This window comes from Oryzias latipes, chromosome 2, assembly GCF_053564925.1.
Source record: "Oryzias latipes strain Hd-rR chromosome 2, Olatipes_Hd-rR_3.1".
Taxonomy (NCBI): domain Eukaryota; kingdom Metazoa; phylum Chordata; class Actinopteri; order Beloniformes; family Adrianichthyidae; genus Oryzias; species Oryzias latipes.
The window spans coordinates 3,535,068-3,556,470 of NC_136238.1; the positions used below are offsets into that span (position 1 = coordinate 3,535,068).

At 42.8% G+C, this 21,403-nt stretch overlaps 1 protein-coding gene and 1 long non-coding RNA gene across 6 annotated transcripts in view; both read left to right on the forward strand.

The window, feature by feature from the left end:
• The window catches only part of LOC144983606 (NLR family CARD domain-containing protein 3-like), a 29,832-nt gene continuing 8,429 nt past the window's right edge, over positions 1 to 21,403 (forward strand). For 2 of the 5 annotated variants that reach the window (XM_078930477.1, XM_078930461.1), the window contains exons 1-8: positions 1 to 157; positions 1,089 to 1,219; positions 1,302 to 1,418; positions 1,879 to 1,983; positions 12,942 to 13,020; positions 13,181 to 13,373; positions 13,501 to 15,292; positions 15,388 to 15,561. In XM_078930477.1, coding sequence (XP_078786603.1) covers positions 1,134 to 1,219; positions 1,302 to 1,418; positions 1,879 to 1,983; positions 12,942 to 13,020; positions 13,181 to 13,373; positions 13,501 to 15,292; positions 15,388 to 15,561 — 2,546 coding nt within the window. In that variant the 5' untranslated portion in view covers positions 1 to 157; positions 1,089 to 1,133. Of the gene's footprint in view, positions 158 to 491; positions 981 to 1,088; positions 1,220 to 1,301; positions 1,419 to 1,878; positions 1,984 to 12,941; positions 13,021 to 13,180; positions 13,374 to 13,500; positions 15,293 to 15,387; positions 15,562 to 21,403 lie in introns of all 5 variants that reach the window. The other 3 variants (XM_078930464.1, XM_078930472.1, XM_078930475.1) reach the window with 3 other exon arrangements.
• On the forward strand, positions 2,005 to 11,302 carry LOC144983651 (uncharacterized). The gene is made up of 5 exons (XR_013647412.1): positions 2,005 to 7,927; positions 8,503 to 8,588; positions 8,673 to 8,723; positions 8,800 to 8,856; positions 10,869 to 11,302. It is a non-coding gene; the product is annotated as an uncharacterized LOC144983651 (long non-coding RNA).

The window sequence follows — 21,403 nt, forward strand, 5'->3', positions numbered from 1 at the left end:
CCATGTCCTTCAGGTCCAAAGTCCACAGGAATCTGCTTCCTGGCTGTATTCAGAACCGGTTTGAAATTTGAGCTGGTTGGACTTCAGGGACACAAAGCGGTTCCAAAGATCCAGAGGAAGAAGTCAAAGAAAGAACAGATGCATTAGTGTCAGAGGGGTGAGTTGATGGAACAGCTGGGATGGAAAGAATGTGGATGTTTGCATTTCAAAGGCTTTCAGAAGAGGTTCTTGAATGTTAGGACTCAGCTGGGAGCCTCTTTGTTGGAATCCTAAAGGATCCTGGCTGAGATCAGATCAGACTGATCCAGCATTAGTTTGGAGTTCTGGATCAGGAAGTGATGAAAGGATTTGGAGGAGTAGAAATGAGGATCAATCATCTGTGCTTCAGCTTTTTCAGTCCCATTTCATCTGGTTGTGGTTTTTCTTTCTTTACTTCTTTCTTCATCCTTCAACCAAACAAAGAAACAAAGTAAAGATCTTCACCTCTGCAGGTACAGACCATGATATCATCTGCAAACAGACGGAGGCTTTGGGGATCTTCAAACACTGACCTCTGCAGGGCAGAATGGGAAGTGCAACTTGATGTCTGAATGGAGGACATGTTTGATCTTGAAATGAGAGGCTCTCATGTGAGGAAGAACATCTGAACAGCTTTGATCATTTTCTGCTGCTTTTGCTCTGACGTTGCTTCAATTCTGCTTCAATACGTTTGGATTTCAACTCCTTTCATGGATTTTCCTCAGAGCAGATCTACTGGATTCTGGACATGAAGGAAAACAGGACAAATGTCAGTGAAGAAACTGAGTTCATCCAGATGTTTAGTTTTAGTCCAGAAAAACAGTAGAAGAGAGAAGTTGTTTCCGATCCACAGAGTCCTGCAGGGATCAGAGTCCTGATCCTGCTGCAGACAGAACTTCTCAGAACATTTGAATCTTCATCTGAATGAAAGGAGAAAGACTTTTCTGCTGCAGCAAACAAAGGTTTGATGAAGCTGTTGAGGATTGAAGATGGAGCTCCAAAGCAGAAACTTGATGTTGATGTGCTGCTGACGATGATGATGATGATGATGATGAGGGTTTCCTCTGCAGGTGAAGGTGTGTGTGAGCTGATGTGGATCCAGTGAATCCAGCAGCATGGATCAGTGGGAGGAGCCACAGGAGGGAGCCCCTCCCTCTAAAAGCAGAGATGGTAACCATGACAACCAGAGTAAAGCTCAGAGGTGAGATGAACATCTCCAACTGTCCATGATCTTCTCCATGTCAGAGCTCAGGACTCACACCAGCAACCTGAATTCTTCACAGGAACCAACCTGGACCTGGACTTGGATCTGATTCTGGATCCAGCACTGTGTCCGTCAGGAGTGATGCGTCAAAGGGTCTTAATCCTAACTTCAAGGACATCCATTCAGGAGTGGAACAGTAAGTGTTTGTCAGAGACTGGATTCGCCAAATGAACTATCGTGATACATCACTGAATCGATTTTTCTTCCAAAACCACAAATTATTCCAGTTACAATACCTGCATAATAAACTGAAACTGTCAGCAAAATCAAAGATAGGAAAATAGTGAGATGACACACAACGCATGCCGAAACGTGTTTTGCAAATGCAAAAAAAGTTTTTGAAAGCAAAAAAATATATAATTGAAAAGCAAATAATTAGTACTTTCATTTGCAACTTAGAAAGTTTTGTGTGCAACGTAGTGGCAGGAATATCACTCCATGCATGCAGTGTCACACAGCTGTCAGAAGGGGGCGTTTGAACAGACTGTCTCACTGCAGATCAGTCTGTTCATGATCTGAGTTTAATAGTTCAACATGAAGAGAATCTGATGAACAGAAGAGATGAGTTTCTAAGAAAACCATTGTTTTTCCATCAGGATTCAACTTAGACCTGGATCTGGATCCAGCAGTGTGTCCTTCAAGAGTGACAGATCAAAGGGTCTTAATCCAGACTTTAAGGACATCCATCCAGGAGTGGAACAGTAAGTGTTTGTCAGAGTTAAAGGATTCTGGATTCTAGTTCAGATGATCTGTAGTTTTCAGATGAAGGACTTGAGGTCTGGTTCAGTTCTGGATCTCTCTGATCAGACTCACTTGGAGCATCATGTGTGTGATGAGATCTTTTCAGTTGAGTCTTCTGAGAGTCTCTGAGAGACATCAGAGATGTTGGAGAAGAAAACATGTTGACTGCTGACTCTGACTGACAGCAGCTCCAGTCTGATTCCAACCAAATCAGGAGAAAAGTTCCAGTTTTCTCTGCTTTGCTAGATTTTCTTGGTGGAAATGTCTGACTTTGGTTTCATAGTGTGGCTGATTTCTCCAAGTCTGACAATTCCACTGGTTTCTTTTTCTGGAGAAGATTCAGATGAACATGTTCTCCTCAGTCCAGAAATGCTTGAAGAATCTTTTTTTTCTCTGTAGAAAAACATCCTCATCAATGTAGCTGCTGTGCTCCAACAGCTAAACCGTGTTGATCTCCATGAATTAGATCAAGTGTTCAGATGTTTCAGACTAAATCTAACCTTTCTGGATCTAGATCTAGTCTGCTTTGGAAAAACCTCATTCTGATGATGAACTGAACAAAGTTAGAACAGAAACAACTTTTCTGGAAGTAACATATAGGATAACATTATACACAATAATTTACTAGAAAAAAACTTCAATGTTGAAAACAGATTTCTATAAAGTATTGTTGATGAAACAAAAAAAGATATATAATTGTTTGTATAATTATTCACCCTTCAGGGTATTCCAGAAAGCAGGTTTTGCTAGCTCCCACGGTAAGTTTGAGGCTAAGGAAGTGGATAACCTCAGCTTTCGGTTCCAGAAATGGAGGTATGTTTCAGGGTATGTCAAGTTGCCATGGCAACTCATGCTCTGAACATAACCTGGTCCGGAGCAGGTTTAGTTGAAGGTTAGTTTGTTTGAAGCAGCATGGCGTGTCCATTTGAAGATGATTTAGTGGATGAAGAAGCTCAGATAATACTTTTTCCAGCGTGACAGGGTGATAAGACCACATATGGATGTTGGAAAGATAAACTTTGTTGATATAACTTAATTATTTGCTTCAGTTAAGATAATTAAAAATCCTTTTTTTGTTAAGTCAGCTTAGAAATAACACATATTTATCAGACAGTTATTTTACTTTCATTCAAATTAATTCAATTAAGTAGGGGTAACTTTGGTGCTGCTGTTAGATCGGCACCGCAAGGGATTGTGGGATACCATTCCCTTGGCCTGTCTGGACGCATTTGGGTTTAAGTGTGGCTTTTTGACCAAATGTGTTTAGTTGTTTAGCTGTTTTACTGTATGTTGCCGAGTTATTTTGTCCTACTTTGCTTAAGTCTCTGCACCATGAGTGAGAAGAAAGGAGAGGATGATGAGTTTATATAGCACCCCTTTTTTGTATATAATTTTAACATATCTGTCTTATATTGTCTTATTTGGCAGTTTAGTTTTTTATTTATTTATTTATTTTTTATTCTTACTTTGACTTTTTATTCCACCGGAAAAATTGCACTGTAATTTCGTTGTACATGTACAATGACTATAAAGATATTTCTATTTCTATTTCTACAGCCAAATTATGTAATGATGGTGTCGGAAAACTCTAACATGGATGTAATCTTCAAAATATATTTCATTTTGCTCTTTTTATTGTTAAAAGAATGAGTATATCTGCCGGCTCAAACTTAGACATTTGAGAGTTCTAGACTTATAATTCATTAAGATGGAAAAAATAATAATTGAATTAATTGGAGTAATATGACATTTAGTTAAATAAATATGTAAATTTGAGTTGAATAAACACTAATTAAGTTATATAGACGTAAGAAATTAGGTTGAATAAAATTAACGCAATTACTTGTTACCAATAGAAGTAATTCATTTAAGTTGGCAAAATTGTATCAGTTATATATATATATATATATATATATATATATATATATATATATATATATATATATACATAGGAGCCAAACACCAACTCCTGGTCGACAGAGCAGTCGCTCAAGACTGCAAGTCACGACACACCAACCTGTGCACAGCCTGGATTGATTACAAGAAGGCCTATGACTCGATGCCACACACATGGATCACTGAATGATGGAGCTGTACAACATCAACAGGACTCTAAGAGCCTTCATAGGAAACTCAATGAAGCTGTGGAAAACCACCCTTGAAGCCAATGGGAAGCCACTTGCATAAGTGTCCATCAAATGTGGGATATACCAAGGTGATGCTCTTTCCTGATGACTCCCTGATCCACACCACCAGGATCTACAGTACTGACATTGGGATGTCATTCGGGCTCGAGAAATGCAGCCGGATGGTGACAAAGAGAGGCAAGGTAGTCCACACAGGGGGGGTCTCACTCCCAGAAGGAACAATAGCAGACATCAAGGACAGTTACAAGTACCTTGGAATTCCACAGGCAAATGGCAACCTGGAACAGGCAACAAGGAAAGCTGCAACAGCTAAATACCTCCAACGAGTAAGGCAAGTCCTGAGAAGCCAGCTCAATGGCAAAATAAGACCCGGGCAATAAACAGCTACGCACTGCCAGTTATCAGATACCCTGCAGGAATAATAAGATGACCAAAGGAAGAGATACAGACTAGAGCCCTGCGCGGGACTATTTTCTTCATCCCGCTCCCGCCCGCGCCCGCTGAATTTTTGACCAATCCCGCCCGCTCCCGCAACGTATGCGTTACACTCCCGCCCGCTCCCGCAATATGTATGTCCACTCCCGCCCGCTCCCGCAAAACTCATAGAATTTAGTCCCGCACAGTAATAGAGATGCATTGATTTTGTATCGTCTCCCGTCCCGCAGGAAAAAAACACGTATTTGTATTGATATTATTAAAGAGATTCATGTCCCTCCTCCAGCCTCATCTTTTCATGCATTCCTCTTGTGTAATGTGCAACTTAATTATTAAATATATTTTTACAAATCCTGTTCTGTTAAAACTGTGTGTGTGTGCGCGCGCAGACAGACGGCCTGAAGCGCGCTCTTAGTAAGAGGCGGGGCGGGGCGCACCCCCAACAACAGGTTAGATGACAGAGGCCATTGGGCGTCTCTACCTGGTGCCTTCACGGAGCTTCAGTACATAAGAATCAAACAGCCGCACAGCCTAACGTAGTCCGCTAATTTATATTCATGAGATATTCATGCCAGCACTGATCCCGCGGGTTTTTTTTTTTGCCGCCCGTTCCCGCCCGCAGCACAATTCAAACCGCCCAATCCCGCGAGATTTGGGTTGGGTCCCGCGGGACCCGGCGGGACCCGATCCCAATGCAGCCCTCTAATACAGACCACGGATGTTAAAACACGAAAGCTCCTCACCATGCATGGAGGGTTCCATCCCAAATCCAGCACCCTGAGACTGTATGCTAGCCCCAAGGAAGGAGGCCGAGGACTAGTGAGCGTAGAAGCCACTATCCAGGATGAAACATCAAAGATCCATGAGTACATCAAGCTCAAGGCCCCAACTGACAGTGTGCTCAGTGAATGTCTCAGGCAATGGAGAGCAGAGGATACAGTGCTGGAGGACAGATCCTCATGGGAGGACAAACCCCTGCATGGGATGTACCACCGGACCATAACTGAAGTGGCTGATATCAAGAAGTCCTGCCAATGGCTAGAGAGGGCTGGCCTACAGGACAGCACCGAAGCGCTCATCCTGGCAGCCCAGGAACAAGCCCTGAGCACCAGAGCAATAGAGGCTCAGATCTACCACACCAGACAAGACCCAAGGTGTAGGCTGTGCAAAGAGGCCCCTGAAACAATCCAGCACATAACTGCAGGATGTAAGATGCTGGCAGGTAAAGCATAAATGGAGCGCCACAATCAAGTGGCTGGAATAATATACAGGAACATGTGTGCAGAATATGAACTGGAAACCCCAAGGTCAAAATGGGAAACACCTCCGAAGGTGGTAGAGAATGAGAGGGCAAAGATCCTGTGGGACTTCCAGATCCAGACTGATAGGATGGTAATGGCGAACCAACCAGACATTGTAGTGGTGGATAAAGAACAGAGGAAAGCCATTGTGGTGGATGTGGCAGTGCCAAGAGATGGGAACATCAGGAAGAAGGAACATGAGAAACTGGAGAAATACCAGGGACTCAGAGAAGAACTGGAGAAAGCCTGGAAAGTGAAGGTGACAGTGGTGCCTGTGGTAATTGGAGCACTCGGGGCAGTAACCCCCAAGCTGGAGGAGTGGCTACAACAGATACCTGGAAAGACCTCAGACCTCTCAGTCCAGAAAAGCGCAGTGCTAGGAACAGCTAAGATACTGCGCAGGACCCTCAAGCTCCCAGGCCTCTGGTAGAGGACCCGAGCTTGGAGGAGAAACCACCCGCGGAGGGTGAGAGGGGCGTTTTTTTTTTTTTAATATATATATATATGCTTCACAAGGAAAATGGAAATAAGATCAGAAACTCGTACGTTTACTTTGTCTGTTCTTTTACTACAAGCAGAAACTCTTTCTTTTGCGGATGTAGCCGTTTTACTTTTTTATGGACGTATAATCTTCATAGCCGTCATTAATCTCCGACTCCATCTCAATGAAATATAGCGCTCACTTTTTTTCACCAAGCGTTTCCATGGTGACTCCGGAAATCGGCGATCCATTGAGAATGTCTTTATGTACTTGACGTGTACCCGCATTAACCCAGGGTTACCAAGTCGAGCGTAATTACGCCAACTCATATCCGGTCTTTTGGAACCGACATACCCAGAGTAAGCAAGTTCAGGCGGACTTCAGCCAGAGTTGAGGCCTGATCTGAAGATCCAGATTCACACATGTGCCGTATTCCTTCCATTGCTTGATGACTGATTTTACTGGGGGATGTTCAATGCCTTGGACAGTTTTTTGTATCCATCTCTGGACTTGTACCTTTCAGCAACCATTTCTCTGAGTTGCTTGGAGTGTTCCTCTGTCTTCATGGTAGCCAGGAATACCGCTCCACCAGTATCTGGACCCTTCATAGACTGCTGTTTTATAACTCAGTCACTCTGGACACACCCACACCACTCAGGTGATCTTCATTTCAATAATTGTGAGACTATTGGACCTCGCCTCTGGCTCATCGGCCCCCCAGCCGTCAACCACACTTGAATAGAGTTCTTTACTAAAATCCATCCTGAATATTGTAATCTGTCAGTCGATGTATCTTCATTATATGAAGTATGGGGGTGTATTAGCAAGAGTCTGGCAATATTATACGTATCCTAATATTGTACCAGAACACTTTTTTTCCCTTTTAAATATGACTCAGAAAAAACTCTACCTGAATATCAATACGTCTTCCACTGTAATAAAATGGTAAAATTCAGTTTATTTAGTGATCACAATGTTAAGCACTGCAACTGTATCTCATCTAGAAGTTTATTTCACTAAAGCAAATTCATGGTGCTTTTATTTTGGTAACTTACAATATAGAAAGGGAACAGTCACCATTGTCTGATTTCCACAAAAAAATATTTTTCAGTGTAAGAAAATAATTAAATGAATGTTTCTTATCCAATAATGTTCTAAAGGTGCACTGAAAAAATGATTTTTTTGGCCTTGTAAATATTATTTCAGTTATATATCTAAATCCTACAAAATAATACCAATTCTGTGCTTTTACTTAAAAAAGCTTGTTTTCATGTAGTGCATTACTTGGTAATTTATTGTGATTATAAATCCTGTTTTGTATGTAAATTTCATCCTTCAATCCAAGTAATATTTACTAAACCAGTTATTTAGTTGATATTTCCAAGTAATTGTAAATGAATAACATCAGTAATTCTGTTCTGGGAGCACAACGTCTAAGCCCCGCCCCTCATTTGAGCGGTCTTTCGTCAGACAGAGACAGACAGGTGCGCATGCTCCACATTTCAAATGTTGGCGGGCTTTGTTGACGTGGATCACAAAGGTAAGTTTGAAGTGAAACAAACTTTCTACTTTCCTGTTGGCTCACCTGATTAAGTTAGTCCTCACTTATGGTCATGGTGTATTTTCTAGCTAGCTAAGCTAACGGCCAAGCTAACTTTGCTATATTTAGCCTGGAATTGCGCCATTTTAGTTGAGGCGTGTTTTTACCAAAAAAACCTGTGGTGAAGTTCATGCTGGAAGGAGTGAATTTCATGATACACGTTTAGAAAGAAAAAGATGTGCTGCCCGTCATGTTGTCTCGCCTCCGCCGCCGTTTTAGCTTGATGCTGACCCATAAATGACCGAAGTGTGATTTGAAATGTTTCGTTTTTGCCCATTAATTTATTTTAGAAAAAATCCGTGGCGGTTTTTGTCTACAGCACTCAGTTTCACTCCAGTTTCCACGTCGACCTGTTTCAATGCGACACCGAGCTGACACGGTGACCCCAAACGTCTGCGGGCTGTGCGGGGGGGTCAGCGCGCTCAAGTAACTTCCGGGTTTTGACCATGGCGCCATGGTAATAATGTGAATGTTAAGAGAGTCTCTGCTGCTCCTCATATTCTGTTTTCCTTTAGACGTGAACAGGAAGTCAGAACCGGACGAGCATTCAGACCTGAATGCGCATAAAGCAGCTACTTTGGACAACTACAGGACATCATTAGTAATATATGTACACAAAAATAAAGAAATATCCATCTACATCCTTGAGTTAATAAGGAGTTGAAAAACATTTTCTTTTTTCAAGAGCACGGCACATTCTGACTGCTAATCTGGACCCCCCACCCCCCGACGCTACGTAAGACCAAATGATTTGGTTTAATTTGTCACAACATTTCGTTTGGTTTCACTAAATTTTAATTTTTATGTTTCAGGTGCCACAACATGAGATGGATGGATGTGGAGACGTGAAGATGATCAAAGATTATGAGGTATCTTCTGATCATCATGACCATATTTCAATAATTGACTAGCCTTGTAAAATAGTTTATACTTGTGATGTTTTATTCAAGGTCAAATATTCTTTACACTTGTGATTTTTAAAAGAGAAAATATTTTTTATATGAGAATTTTAACTGATTTCTTATATGCATTTTATTTTTTTTACCCTTTTTTTAGCTGTTGATGAATTATTACTGTTATTTTAGGAGCATAATTGCATTTCAGTTCTACATTTTTTACTGATTTGATCCCTCAGTTGTTGTTGTTTCAGGTCAGCCCCTGTGAACAATGTTGTGTAACTTGAAAAAAAAAATTGCCGTATGAATATTGTTTAAATTACACTAGATTGAGGATACTTCAGGGCTCCAGACTAACTTTTTTCACTAGGAGCACTGTGGCCCCAACTGAAAATTTTAGGGGCACAACCAGAAAATTTAGGGGCGCATCCCGTAAATCAACATTCTAACCAAATCTACTAATTTCCACTGTATTACTAATAAATACTTTAATAATAGATGCAGAAATTACAATGTGCCGTTTTAAATTCAGTGTCACATTTTATTCTGCACTTTTGAAGATGCAACAAGAAGGTAAACTGACAGCATCATCGCTGTCATGACAGTACAAATAGCAAACAAAATACCATACATTTAGAATGAAAAAAAGTTTTTAGTAACAAAGTGATTACCGTAGTAACCTTTAGGTCATTTCACAGTTTCAAACAATACTTAAATATATGTAAACATTAGGGGATGGAAATTCATGTTGGCGACACCAAATAGGTGCAGCCAAGATGCACAAGAAGCGTGTTTGAGATCACCCATGTGAACTCAACGCTGCGCAGATCACCTGGTGTGAGATGTATATTTTTGTTTTTGCTCTAACATCACCTGTCAATCAAAACAAAAATATCACGAGAAAGGGGCGGGAGCAAGACCCCAACCTGAGCGAACGCAGCTGGAAATTAGTACTGACCTGTCTGAAAGCTGCCCTACAGACAACAAAACAATGCATTATGGGACATGTGTCCTGATGGGTTTTTGTAGTTCAGTGATCAATTAAAATAATTTAAAATACCAACTGATTTAAAAAAAAAAAGGCTACATACATTACAAAACATTAAAATAATTACAAAAGATGTAATATCACAGATCATACTTAGGGGGAGAGGCATATTAAATTGAATGTTAAGGACTACAACTTCCTGTACTCCTTCAGTCTCACTTTAGCCTCGCCTTCATGCCCCCCCGGGCCTGGTCGCTGCGCTGGATCGTTGGGCGTCTTAAACACGTCTATCGTTACATTTTCCTCACGTGTTTTAAGTGTGTCTAAGACTAAATCGTGTTGTTGCTCGCACGTGTTTAAAGTTCAAGCCCTCGCGTGTAGGTGTGGAACATTTATTCTCCTTAGCTGACCATCTCCCGCGGGAGCGGTGTGCTACAGTGACAGCCGCGCATGAGAGCCGTGGTTTGCTTTGCGAGTTTGAGACCCCTGCTGTACACTCTGGCACTGGTACACTAGCTGCAGGTGGGAAGAACGAATCAATAGTTCGCTTGCTCATGGCTCAGACGCACATATCAGATTGTGATGATATTTGTCTCCGTTTCCTTCCCACAGATGTTTACGCGCGCTCGATGGTCTCTAGGCCCCTCCCCCTCCATGCATTTTAGCCACTTGCAGTGACTTTCCCTGTTCTGCTCACACGCATTGGCCGCCTCACAGACAGGCATCACTCAATGAAACGTGCGTGTGCGCTCGCGTCTCATTGATTATTTCATTGCTCATTTCATTGATCATTGACTTGCCCCTTCCACGTTTAATGGGTGGGGGAGGCAAATTTACTGGTAGCTCACTCTCAAATTTTGGATGCAAAATGCGACTATTTGGTCGCAGTCTGGAGCCCTGTACTTCTTTTTATTTTAACATTTTTCCTCTTAGCTGTTTGTTTTTCTTGGAATCTATTCTTAATCATTTCTAATTACAGCTTATTTCTTTTCCTCAGGATGTCAGCCGGGAAGCAGTGAAAGAGGACTGAAGTAATCGCTTCAAGATTGTGGTGGTCCATCCCAATGTAACCCAGGACGACCAAGACCCTGAGTGGGTCAGTCATCATTGAGGTTCCAGAAGTTCTGGTGGACTGCAGAAGTCTGACAAACGCTGGCTGTCATCTACACGTCTGCTGTCAAGTTAAGCTACCTGATGACATTGAAATATGCCTTTGAATTTGTTATTGATAATTATTTTAATTCTACACTGCTTTACTCTTGTGGTTGATGCTGATCTCTGTTCTTCCTTCTTGCATCTTCTAGACTTATGTATGTTTGCACTATTTTGAAATTTGCTAACAAGAGATTCTATGGCCGTGTCTGTGTGCAATGTTATGTAGATGTTTTATCTATGCAACTTCTAATGATAAATAAAAATGTCTTTCAAATATTCCTTGAACTGCAAATGTGTGTTTTGGGAAAATATAGAATTATATTTAATGGAATAGTAAAAATATGTACTTAATTCAATTAATATTGTTGTATAGCCACAGGAGCTGTTGCCGTTCAGGCCACGAGGGGGCAGGATTGAGCCACCCCGGGAGTTCAGGTGTGAAGCTGGACGGGGAGCTGCCAGCAGGTTGTACACGGCGCGAGCCGGCCATTGTTGAAGAATAAAGTTACATTTGAAGAGAACAACGATCCTGTCATTCTTTCCTACAAGCTACTACAAATATTAACTAACATATCATTTATAATTATTACTTAATAATTACATAGATTATAACAAAATAAAAATGAGTAAGATCCACAAAGAAACATCAGTAATATTTACTTAGGTTTTGTAATTAGATGCAACAATCTGAGTGAAATTTACTTGTTCATTTTTCATAAACAACACGTGGTTCTAGTAAGTAAATTTGACTTAAAAATTGCCTGAGTATGGTTTACATGCATTTTCTGAGTGAAAAAACTCTCCTAACTTTTTTAAGCAAACCTCACTCCAAATATGTTTCAGTGTGCGATCGAGGAAATAAAGTTCGGTTTATTCCAACATTAACGTTGATTCTCCAGAACTTTAAAACAGTTCAGGAGGCTGAACGGTGATTCAAAAATGAAGAAAAAAAAATTATTTCCAGAAACAATAAAGTGATGATGATGAGGCAGCATGACAGGATGAAGAGCTTTAAAGTGTCTCAGATGCTTAATTCCCATCAGTCTGCTCTGCAGCTGCAGATCCACTTTCTCACATGTGGAAGTAAACACGGATTTCACCGCTCATCACCACGACGACTGTCTTTATTCAGAGCTTTGGACACGTCGCTGTGATCCATCAGAACTAGAATCTATTGCTGGGAAGTTCTGAAGAACTTTTACCCGCTTTGCAGACAGTATTTTGTCTCCGTGCATCAGCCGCTGAGCAGCTGCAGAGCTTCACTGGTTCTGATCATATGTGTGGACAAAGCAGTAATGTACATTCTGACTGCACATACATACGTGTGAATAACATCAGCCTTTTTTTCTGGACATGATTGTTTCCACGGTTTCACAGGAATGCTTGAAACATCATTTCTGCATTCCAAAGCTGTCCCTGGAGCTCAAACACCGTACTGAAGCCACTTTTCTGCTCCTCTGTTCTCCTGGGAGAGAGTTCTCTGGACTCAGGCAGCTCGCTATGACTGGAGTAGCCAGAAGTCCACAAGTGTCTCTATTGGTTTGTTAGGGAGGATGGTGTTAAACGCTGAGCTAGAGTCCACAAAGAGCATCCCTGTTAGCTCTCCTCTAGCTCTAGGTGGGACAGAGCATCATGGAGGGCTGTGGTCACAGAGTCCTCTGTGGATGGACTGCCTCTTTAGGAAAACTGCTCAGAATCCAGACATGGGGGCAGCAGAGACATGAATCCAGCCTTTGGCTCCAAGACAGTCTAGACACTTCAGTGACTCTGTAGACATGGACAGAGAGGTGTTGATATGATCCATTGGTTTGCTGTTCTCCATCTGAACTGTGAACTAGAACATTCTAGCTGTGACATGACTCTAGTTAGTTTGGTTTCAGACAGAATGGAGCTGATTGCTGCTGATTCTCCACAGACTGGACCAGCAGAGCTCAGAGACTCCCAGTGGTCCGTCTGTCCAGCAGCATCAAACACAGCTGGACTCCATCTTTCTGGTCTGTACATGAACAACAACTACTTTCCATCATTCTGTCCACAGTCGTCTCCATGCTGCACTTTGCAGACCAGTGGATTGTCAGAGTGTCCAACATGGAGCTGATGTTTGGCTCCATGACTTCACTCTGATTGGCTCATTCATCTGGAATTCTGTTGCAGCAGCTGGAGGACAACATTGTCACTTTTGTCAAGAAGGAGCTGAAGAAGATCCAGAAGCTTCTGAGTCACAGGGAGGAAGAGGAGGAGGCTGAAGATGAAGAGCAGAGGAGCAGCAGAGAGTCAGTGATGAAGATCACAGTGAACTTCCTGAGGAGGATGAAGCAGGAGGAGCTGGCTGATGGACTGCAGAGCAGTAAGAGGATTTCTCTGAAGGTTTCAGCTGCTGAGAAATGAAGATTTCCTGATGTCTCAACAGGGATTCAAACCCTCATCATTCAGGGCTGCAGAGACTTGATTTACTGTTTGTTGTCTTCATTCAGGATCTGCTGCTGCAGTTTGTCGACATGAAGTCCAATCTGGTCTGAAGAAGAAGTTCCAGTGTGTGTTTGAGGGGATGGCTAAAGCAGGAAGCCCAACCCTTCTGAATGAGATCTACACAGAGCTCTTCATCACAGAGGGAGGAAGAGGAGAGCTGAATGAAGAACATGAGGTCAGACAGATTGAAGCAGCATCCAGGAAAGCAGACAGAGCAGAAACAAGCATCAGACAAGAAGAGCTCTTCCAACTCCCAGCTGGAAGACCAGAACCAATCAGAACCGTGATGACTAAGGGAGTGGCTGGCATCGGGAAAACAGTCTTAACACAGAAGTTCACTCTGGACTGGGCTGAAGGCAAAGCCCACCAGAATCTCCACTTCACATTTCCATTCACTTTCAGAGAGCTGAATGTGCTGAAAGAGGAGAAGTTCAGCTTGGTGGAACTTGTTCATCACTTCTTCCCTGAAACCAAACAAGCAGGAATCTGCAGCTTTGAAGACTTCCAGGTCCTCTTCATCTTTGATGGTCTGGATGAGAGTCGACTTCCTCTGGACTTCCACAAGACTCGGATCCTGAAGAACCCTAGAAAGTCCACCTCAGTGGCTGATCTGCTGACAAACCTCATCAGGGGGAACCTGCTTCCCTCTGCTCTCCTCTGGATAACCACACGACCTGCAGCAGCCAATCAGATCCCTGCTGAGTGTGTTGACATGGTGACAGAGGTCAGAGGGTTCAATGATCCACAGAAGGAGGAGTACTTCAGGAAGAGGTTCAGAGATGAAGAGCAGGCCAGCAGGATCATCTCCCACATCCAGAGATCCAGAAGCCTCCACATCATGTGCCACATCCCAGTCTTCTGCTGGATCACTGCTACAGTTCTGGAGGATCTGCTGAAGAGCAGAGGAAGAGGAGAGCTGCCCAAGAGCCTGACTGAGATGTACATCCACTTCCTGGTGGTTCAGGCCAAAGTCCAGAAGGTCAAGTATGATGGAGGAGCTGAGACAGATCCTCACTGGAGTCCAGAGAGCAGGAAGATGATGGAGTCTCTGGGAAAACTGGCTTTTGAGCAGCTGCAGAAAGGAAACCTGATCTTCTATGAATCCGACCTGACAGAGTGTGGCATCGATATCAGAGCAGCCTCAGTGTACTCAGGAGTGTTCACACAGGTCTTTAGAGAGGAGAGAGGCCTGTACCAGGACAAGGTCTTCTGCTTCATCCATCTGAGTGTTCAGGAGTTTCTGGCTGCTCTTCATGTCCACCTGACCTTCATCACCTCCAAACTCAACCTCATGGAGGAAGAACAATCACAGATCTCTCGGCCTCAACAGAGCAGTCCAGTCCAGTTCTACCAGAGTGCTGTGGAGAAGGCCTTACAGAGTCCAAACGGACACCTGGACTTGTTCCTCCGCTTCCTCCTGGGTCTTTCACTGCAGACCAATCAGAGTCTCCTACGAGGTCTGCTGACTCAGACAGGAAGTAGCTCACAGACCAATCAGGAAACAGTCCAGTTCATCAAGAAGAAGATCAGTGAGGATCTGTCTGCAGAGAGAAGCATCAACCTGTTCCACTGTCTGAATGAACTGAATGATGGATCTCTAGTGGAGGAGATCCAACAGGTCCTTCAGTATGGACATCTCTCCACAGATGAACTGTCTCCTGCTCAGTGGTCTGCTCTGGCCTTCATCTTACTGTCATCAGAAGAAGATCTGGAAGAGTTTAACCTGCAGAAATACTCTGGTTCAGAGGAGGCTCTTCTGAGGCTGCTGCCAGTGGTCAAAGCCTCCAACAAAGCTGTGTAAGAACTCTCATGAAAATCACCTTCAGTGAACAAATGAATCTGATGGAAACATGAAAGATTCAATAACTGCTGTCTGTCTTTGTTTTCTTCAGACTGATAGGCTGTAATCTGTCAGAGAGAAGCTGTGCAGCTCTGTCCTCAGTTCTCAGCTCCCAGTCCTCCAGACTCAGACTTCTGGACCTGAGTGGAAACAACCTGCAGGATTCAGGAGTGAAGCTACTGTCAGCCGGACTGGAGAGTCCAGACTGTAAACTGGAGACTCTCAGGTCAGCTTTCATTCAAATGTTGATTCTCTACAGTGTTTTTCAACCAGTGTGCCGTGAGAGATGATCATGCTGAGTGACTGTTTTCTGATTTGCTGATTGCGTCTGCGCGAGGCTGCACATCCGTTGCTCTGTGTGTGAATGTTTGTGCATTTCAGACCTTTAGATCTACTAATGCAAGCCAGCATTAGTAGAATGGTTTATCTTAGGAATGAACTACTGATGCTCAGGAAACATAAAACCCCTGGAATCCATCATGTTATTCCATGGGAGCTTAGGCGGAAATACCGGGGATGCCGAGCTGGTCGTAAACACAAGGCGAAGCTGAAGGCTAAGGCGGCTAACCGGCGGCGTTTCAAACCATTCATCCCCTCCGGCATTATGGGAAACGTTAACGCCCTGTCCAACAAGACGGATGAGCTTACTGTGCTGATCAGGACACAACGCTGCTACACGGAGACCGAGGCATGGCTAACCAGCTATGTGCCGGATTTTAACGTGGATCTGCCCGGCTTTACCACCGCTCTGTGTTTACATTCCTCCGAGAGCGGAAGCACAGGCGGCTCTCCAGACAATCTACAACACAACCACAGAACTGCAGTCCAAGCACCCAGGGGCGTTCATGATTATTTCTGGGGATTTTAACCACGTATCCCTGGAAACCACTCTGCCCACCTTTCACCAATATGTCGACTGCCCCACTCGAAATAACAGAAGGAGGGCAGGCTGTGTGGTGGGGCGGAGCCTGGAGACAGTGGAGACATGGCACCATGACAGAATGAACGTACATTCAGTTCATTCTGTCATGGTGCTTTTATTGCATGTAAAATTACATGTTTTTACTTTTTCCTCATTTTGATATTTATAGTTATATTATAATATAGTTAGAGACATTTTCCACACCTGGACAGAGTCATTCTTTTTTTTATTGTAGTGCTGATCAGTCTTAGTATTCATTTTAAAACTTGTTGACATTTGTCAGAACAGACAGAAAGTCTGGGTTTAACCTGTTCCACCCCCGCGTGTCTCCGTCTGTCTAGAGATTAAAGCAGCTGAACTTTATGTTTTCTCTCATATGGAAATTGTGAGTTTGACTCCACAGGATACACAAATGTGTGCATTTAGTGAGTGAAGTGTTCTGATTGGATGGTAAGGCACTATGAGGTCTTTGATATAGGATGGGGTCATTCCATGTAAGGCCTTCTAGGTTAACAGGAGGATCTTGAACTGGATTCTAGAATCAACTGGGATCCAGTGAAAAAATAGTTACAGTAATCCAGTCTAGACGTAACAAATGCATGGATGAGTTTTTCAGCATCACTCTTAGAAAGTAGATTTCTGATCTTAGCTATATTGAACAGGTGAAAAATGCAGTTTTCCATGTCTGAGATCTGTGAGCCTTAAATGATAAATCCTGGTCAAATCAAAGCTCTTCAGAACTTCTCTCTGGGTAAATGGTCTGGCTGAAGCGCTGATCTCCTCTGCCATCATCAAACTTGCTTCACTTTGTGATTCTTGTTTCCGTCTAGTCCGTCCTTCTCAGATTCAGGATTTCCAAAAATGAAATGTGCAGTTGGGAAATGAAAAGACACACTAGAGTCTGCATGAATGTTCAAACCTTTAGCTAAAGGGGAGAGGTGGAGAAACACGACCTTTTAGGCTCTGTGGCTGTCCACTCTCTCTGTCCTCAAGGCAAAAAGCAAAGCTTTTTTTTATTCAGTGAGGGAAGATGAAAACATTCTAAATACGTCATCAGAATGGTGTGTTTGTGTCTAGTCTGCATTGCAGGTGTCGTGGCTCCATAAACACTCCAGTACAGAGAGAAAACAGAGACCAAAGGTCAAAACCAGGCCTACTGGTGACCTCTGTACAGACAGAAAAAAGAGAAAACATCAGTGAGGTCAGTGCGTGTAAACCAGGAGTGGGAGTGGTCCAGTTCAGCCAGGGCTACGTATGGATTAGGATCAGAAATGGTTGAACAGCTCAAAATGTTATTTACAGCGGTAAATTGGTGGGTAATGTACCGACCCATCATCTGTGGTGCTCTGAGCCCACAGATGAGGAGGCTGTCAGTCAATTAAGGCCTTCATCAGAAACCACGCCCTGTGAGAGGGTGTGAGCTGAGTTTCTCCTGTTACTGTCCTTCTTTTAGGTGTAAATGACCTCTAGATTCAGCCTATTACAGTTTTATTTTTGTAATTTTCTCTTTTTGTATAACGTGGTTGTGGCTTTTATTTTGAAGGACGTGCTAAACCGTTAGTCATCAGGCAAGCGAACGTGAAGGCTGCATGTGCTTCATGTCAGCCAAAACGGTTAAAAAAGTGTTAAAAATTTAAAAGAAACCGAAGTTTACAGCATTCCATAGCACCTGATTGATGAGGTTTGTAATATTTTATGTTTTGGTGATTTAGTTCTGTGTTTTCACATCATTTTACATTGTCAGCACATTTTATTTGCCCACTAGGTGGCGCTGTAATGTCAAGCTAATGCTGAGTCAGTTTGAAATGAATGCTAATATTAGGATTTATTTTATGTTTATACAGAAGGGAACATCATTTTATTGTTAAATAGTTCTGTTAAAAATACAGTTACATTAGTAGATTAGCATCAAAGGTTAAAAATCTAATAAATGAATGGTTTAAAGTAATGAATAAAACTAAAGGGTACAAATGGTGAATAAATGGTAAGAGATGTAAAATACATTTGTATTTTTTGTAGCTTTACGGTGTGTTCACACACACACGGTGAAATAAAGGCTTGTGAACCATCAGTCTGAGAAACCATCTTTTCAACCAGGGGGGCTACATTAGGGCCTTCCCACCAGGTTTACTCATTTCTATCTGTAAAGAAAAATCACCTGAGGGGGGGTCAGACGGGGAGACGTAGGGCTCAAGGCTGGAGATCCAAGGTTTCCACAGCAGAAAAGCTGACAGAATACCTTCATGCTCTGTGGTTTCTGGATCTAAATCCCCAGTACCAGTCTGCCAGTGGCTCCTCTGTTGGACCAATCAGGAACTGCGTCTCATGAGTGAGTTCATCCACTCAGCAGTGGAGTTCCATCTGGTAGAGTGACTGTAACCCAGAATGGTGGAAATGTACCAGTGCTTGTGGTTTATGAGGCCGTGTAGATGTGCAGTGAAGGGCAGGATTAGGACAAATTCAACTACTAAGCTTTACTTAGTAGAATCTGTATTTATATATTTAATTTAATTTAAATATTTATTTATTGCTCTTTCTAGCCTCTGCCAGCTGCAACTCAAACATTTATTGACGTCTTCTAATTTATTTTCTTTCTTTTGATATTAAACCTTTAATCCACAATTGTTTCTCACTTTCAGGTTCATTTGTTATAGTTTGGTTGTTAGTCTGAGTTCGTCAGTTTCAATCCTATCATCATAGCCTGAAGAAACATTAGTTGTGTAGCTGACATTGTGTAGACACCAGCACTGCACACACACTCCTCTGCAGCATTTGCAGTCAATTCTAAACAAAGCGCTCTGACTTCATCTCCATGAGAAACTCAAGGCTGCAGACCTGCAGCTGAGGAGAGGCTGAACTCTAGGATGTGTGTCCAACAATATGACTGATTATAGTTTCTAATGCATCGTCAGTGGACACAATGAATGGAAACATCGTCTGTCCAATCCTGAAAATCTATTTTATATTCGTATGTCTGGAAAAGCTGGGTGTGAACTAACAGCATTTCTCTGCAGTGATTCCAGAAAAAGTTTCCTAACAAATATCAAATTTCTCTGCAGAAATGACATCATCCGTTGTAGAATCAGAGACTCAGGAGCCTCTAAAACTGCAGCTTTCTGTTCATCCACAATAGTTGTGTTGTTGTGTTTATTTATGTAGTATGTGTGTGTGTGCTGTGCGTCCACCATCCTGTTCTATCAGCAGTTCCCAGACAAACCTGCTTTGTCACACCTCCCTGTCCTGAGTGCATCTCATTGTCCTGTTTGTTCTGACCCCCCCAGAGGGAAGACGTTGTCTTTCTTCACTGCTCTGTCCTGTCAGACGTCATCAGATCCTCCTTGCTGTGTTTCATTTGCTTTTGCATACACTGCTTCCCCAATCACCTTGACCTCCTGCTGTCCCCAGAGACCCCGCTTCTCTTTTTCTACCTTTAGCCATGTCACCAACACAACTCCAACTAAACACAAACACACAATTCACACACACAACCACAAATGGTTTGTTAAAACGCAGACAAAGCAAAAGACAACAGTCCATCACTTTAAACACAATAAAACTTCTACACAAAAGCACAAAATACACAACACAACACTGAAGTATCTGAACCCCTAAAGAAAATGAACCATTTCACTGAAATGAATCCATTAGTATGTTAACTTCAATTCAATTCAATTTTATTTGTATAGCCCAAAATCACAACAACGGTCGTCTCGATGGGCTTTGAAGTAAAACATGAACTCAAAAGGATCACGAATACAAAGAGTTCAATAGAAAAATACTAAAATGAACTAACAAACTGACTAAGCTATACTGGCATCCTTGCCCTTAGACCCCCCTTCGCGGTAAGGAAAAACTCCCAAAAAAACCGGATTCCGGAAAAAACGAAGAAACCTCAGGGGTGTCCACATGAAGGAGGGATCCTCCCCCAGGACGGACAGGCGAGTTACCAGAACTCTTAGAGAAGAATTAACTTATCTAAATCTACAACTACATATATAAAAGTCCAGCAGATGAGCTTCATCCAGCCGTGGTTGTGGGGACAGTCAAAGGCGCGAGTCGAGCCGGAGACATGAACCACAGCCAGGTGTAGGAGCAGGAGCAGAGGCGAGGTACTCGGTCAGGTACAGAGCAGAGACGAGCCAGAGATGAGCCAGAGGCAGGATCCACAGCCAGGTGTAGGAGCAGGAGCAAAGGGGAGGTAGACGGTCAGGAACTGAAGCACGGATGAGCCAACTGGAGTCTGGAAGCACTCCCACTCCCCAGGAGGAGAGAGGAAAAGAGGGACAATACATGAATCACTGCACCAAACAGGCATGCAGAACTAAATGATAAATTATGATCAAGAATAGAGGAGAGGAAGGGTAGAAGTAGAAGAGAAAAGAGGACAGAACCCCAGTGCACCATAGTTACCCCAGCTTCAACTTCTAGCAGCCTTTTAAAACAAATAGTTACTATTAAGTTTAATTTAAACACATTAACATTAAGTTAAATAATCTCTGAATACTAACTAGTCTGACAATAAGCCTGTCCACAGAGGAATGTTTTCAGTCTAGCTTTGAATGTAGAAACTGAGTCGGCCTCTCTTCCATGAGCTGGGAGTTTATTCCATAAAACAGGGGCTTGGTGGCTAAACGCTCTACCTCCAACCGTACTTTTACTAATTCTAGGAACCACAAGCAGTCCTGCATTTAGTGAGTGAAGTGTTCTGATTGGATGGTAAGGGACTATGAGGTCCTTAATATAGGACGGGGCCATTCCATGTAAGGCCTTCTAGGTTAACAGGAGGATTTTGAACTTGATTCTAGAATCAACTGGGATCCAGTGAAGTGAAACTAACACAGGAGTGATGTGATCTCTTCTGCTAGTTCCTGCTAACAATCTAGCTCAGGGGTCGGGAACCTTTTTGGCCAAGAGAGCCATAAACGCCACATATTTTTAAATGTAATTTCGAAAGAGCCATACAATAATGTTGTGTCCTTTTCCCACACTGAGGCACGGAGACTTAACCTCTTTTAAGGTTCTTTATTCTGGTTACTGTAGACCGCAAGAAACGCCGTTCAATTAATTCAGCAACTCCTTATACTCTCCCGCCGAGACGAGAGCGCTTCTCCCAACTTTATATTCCCCCCTCCCGCTCCAGCCCTCC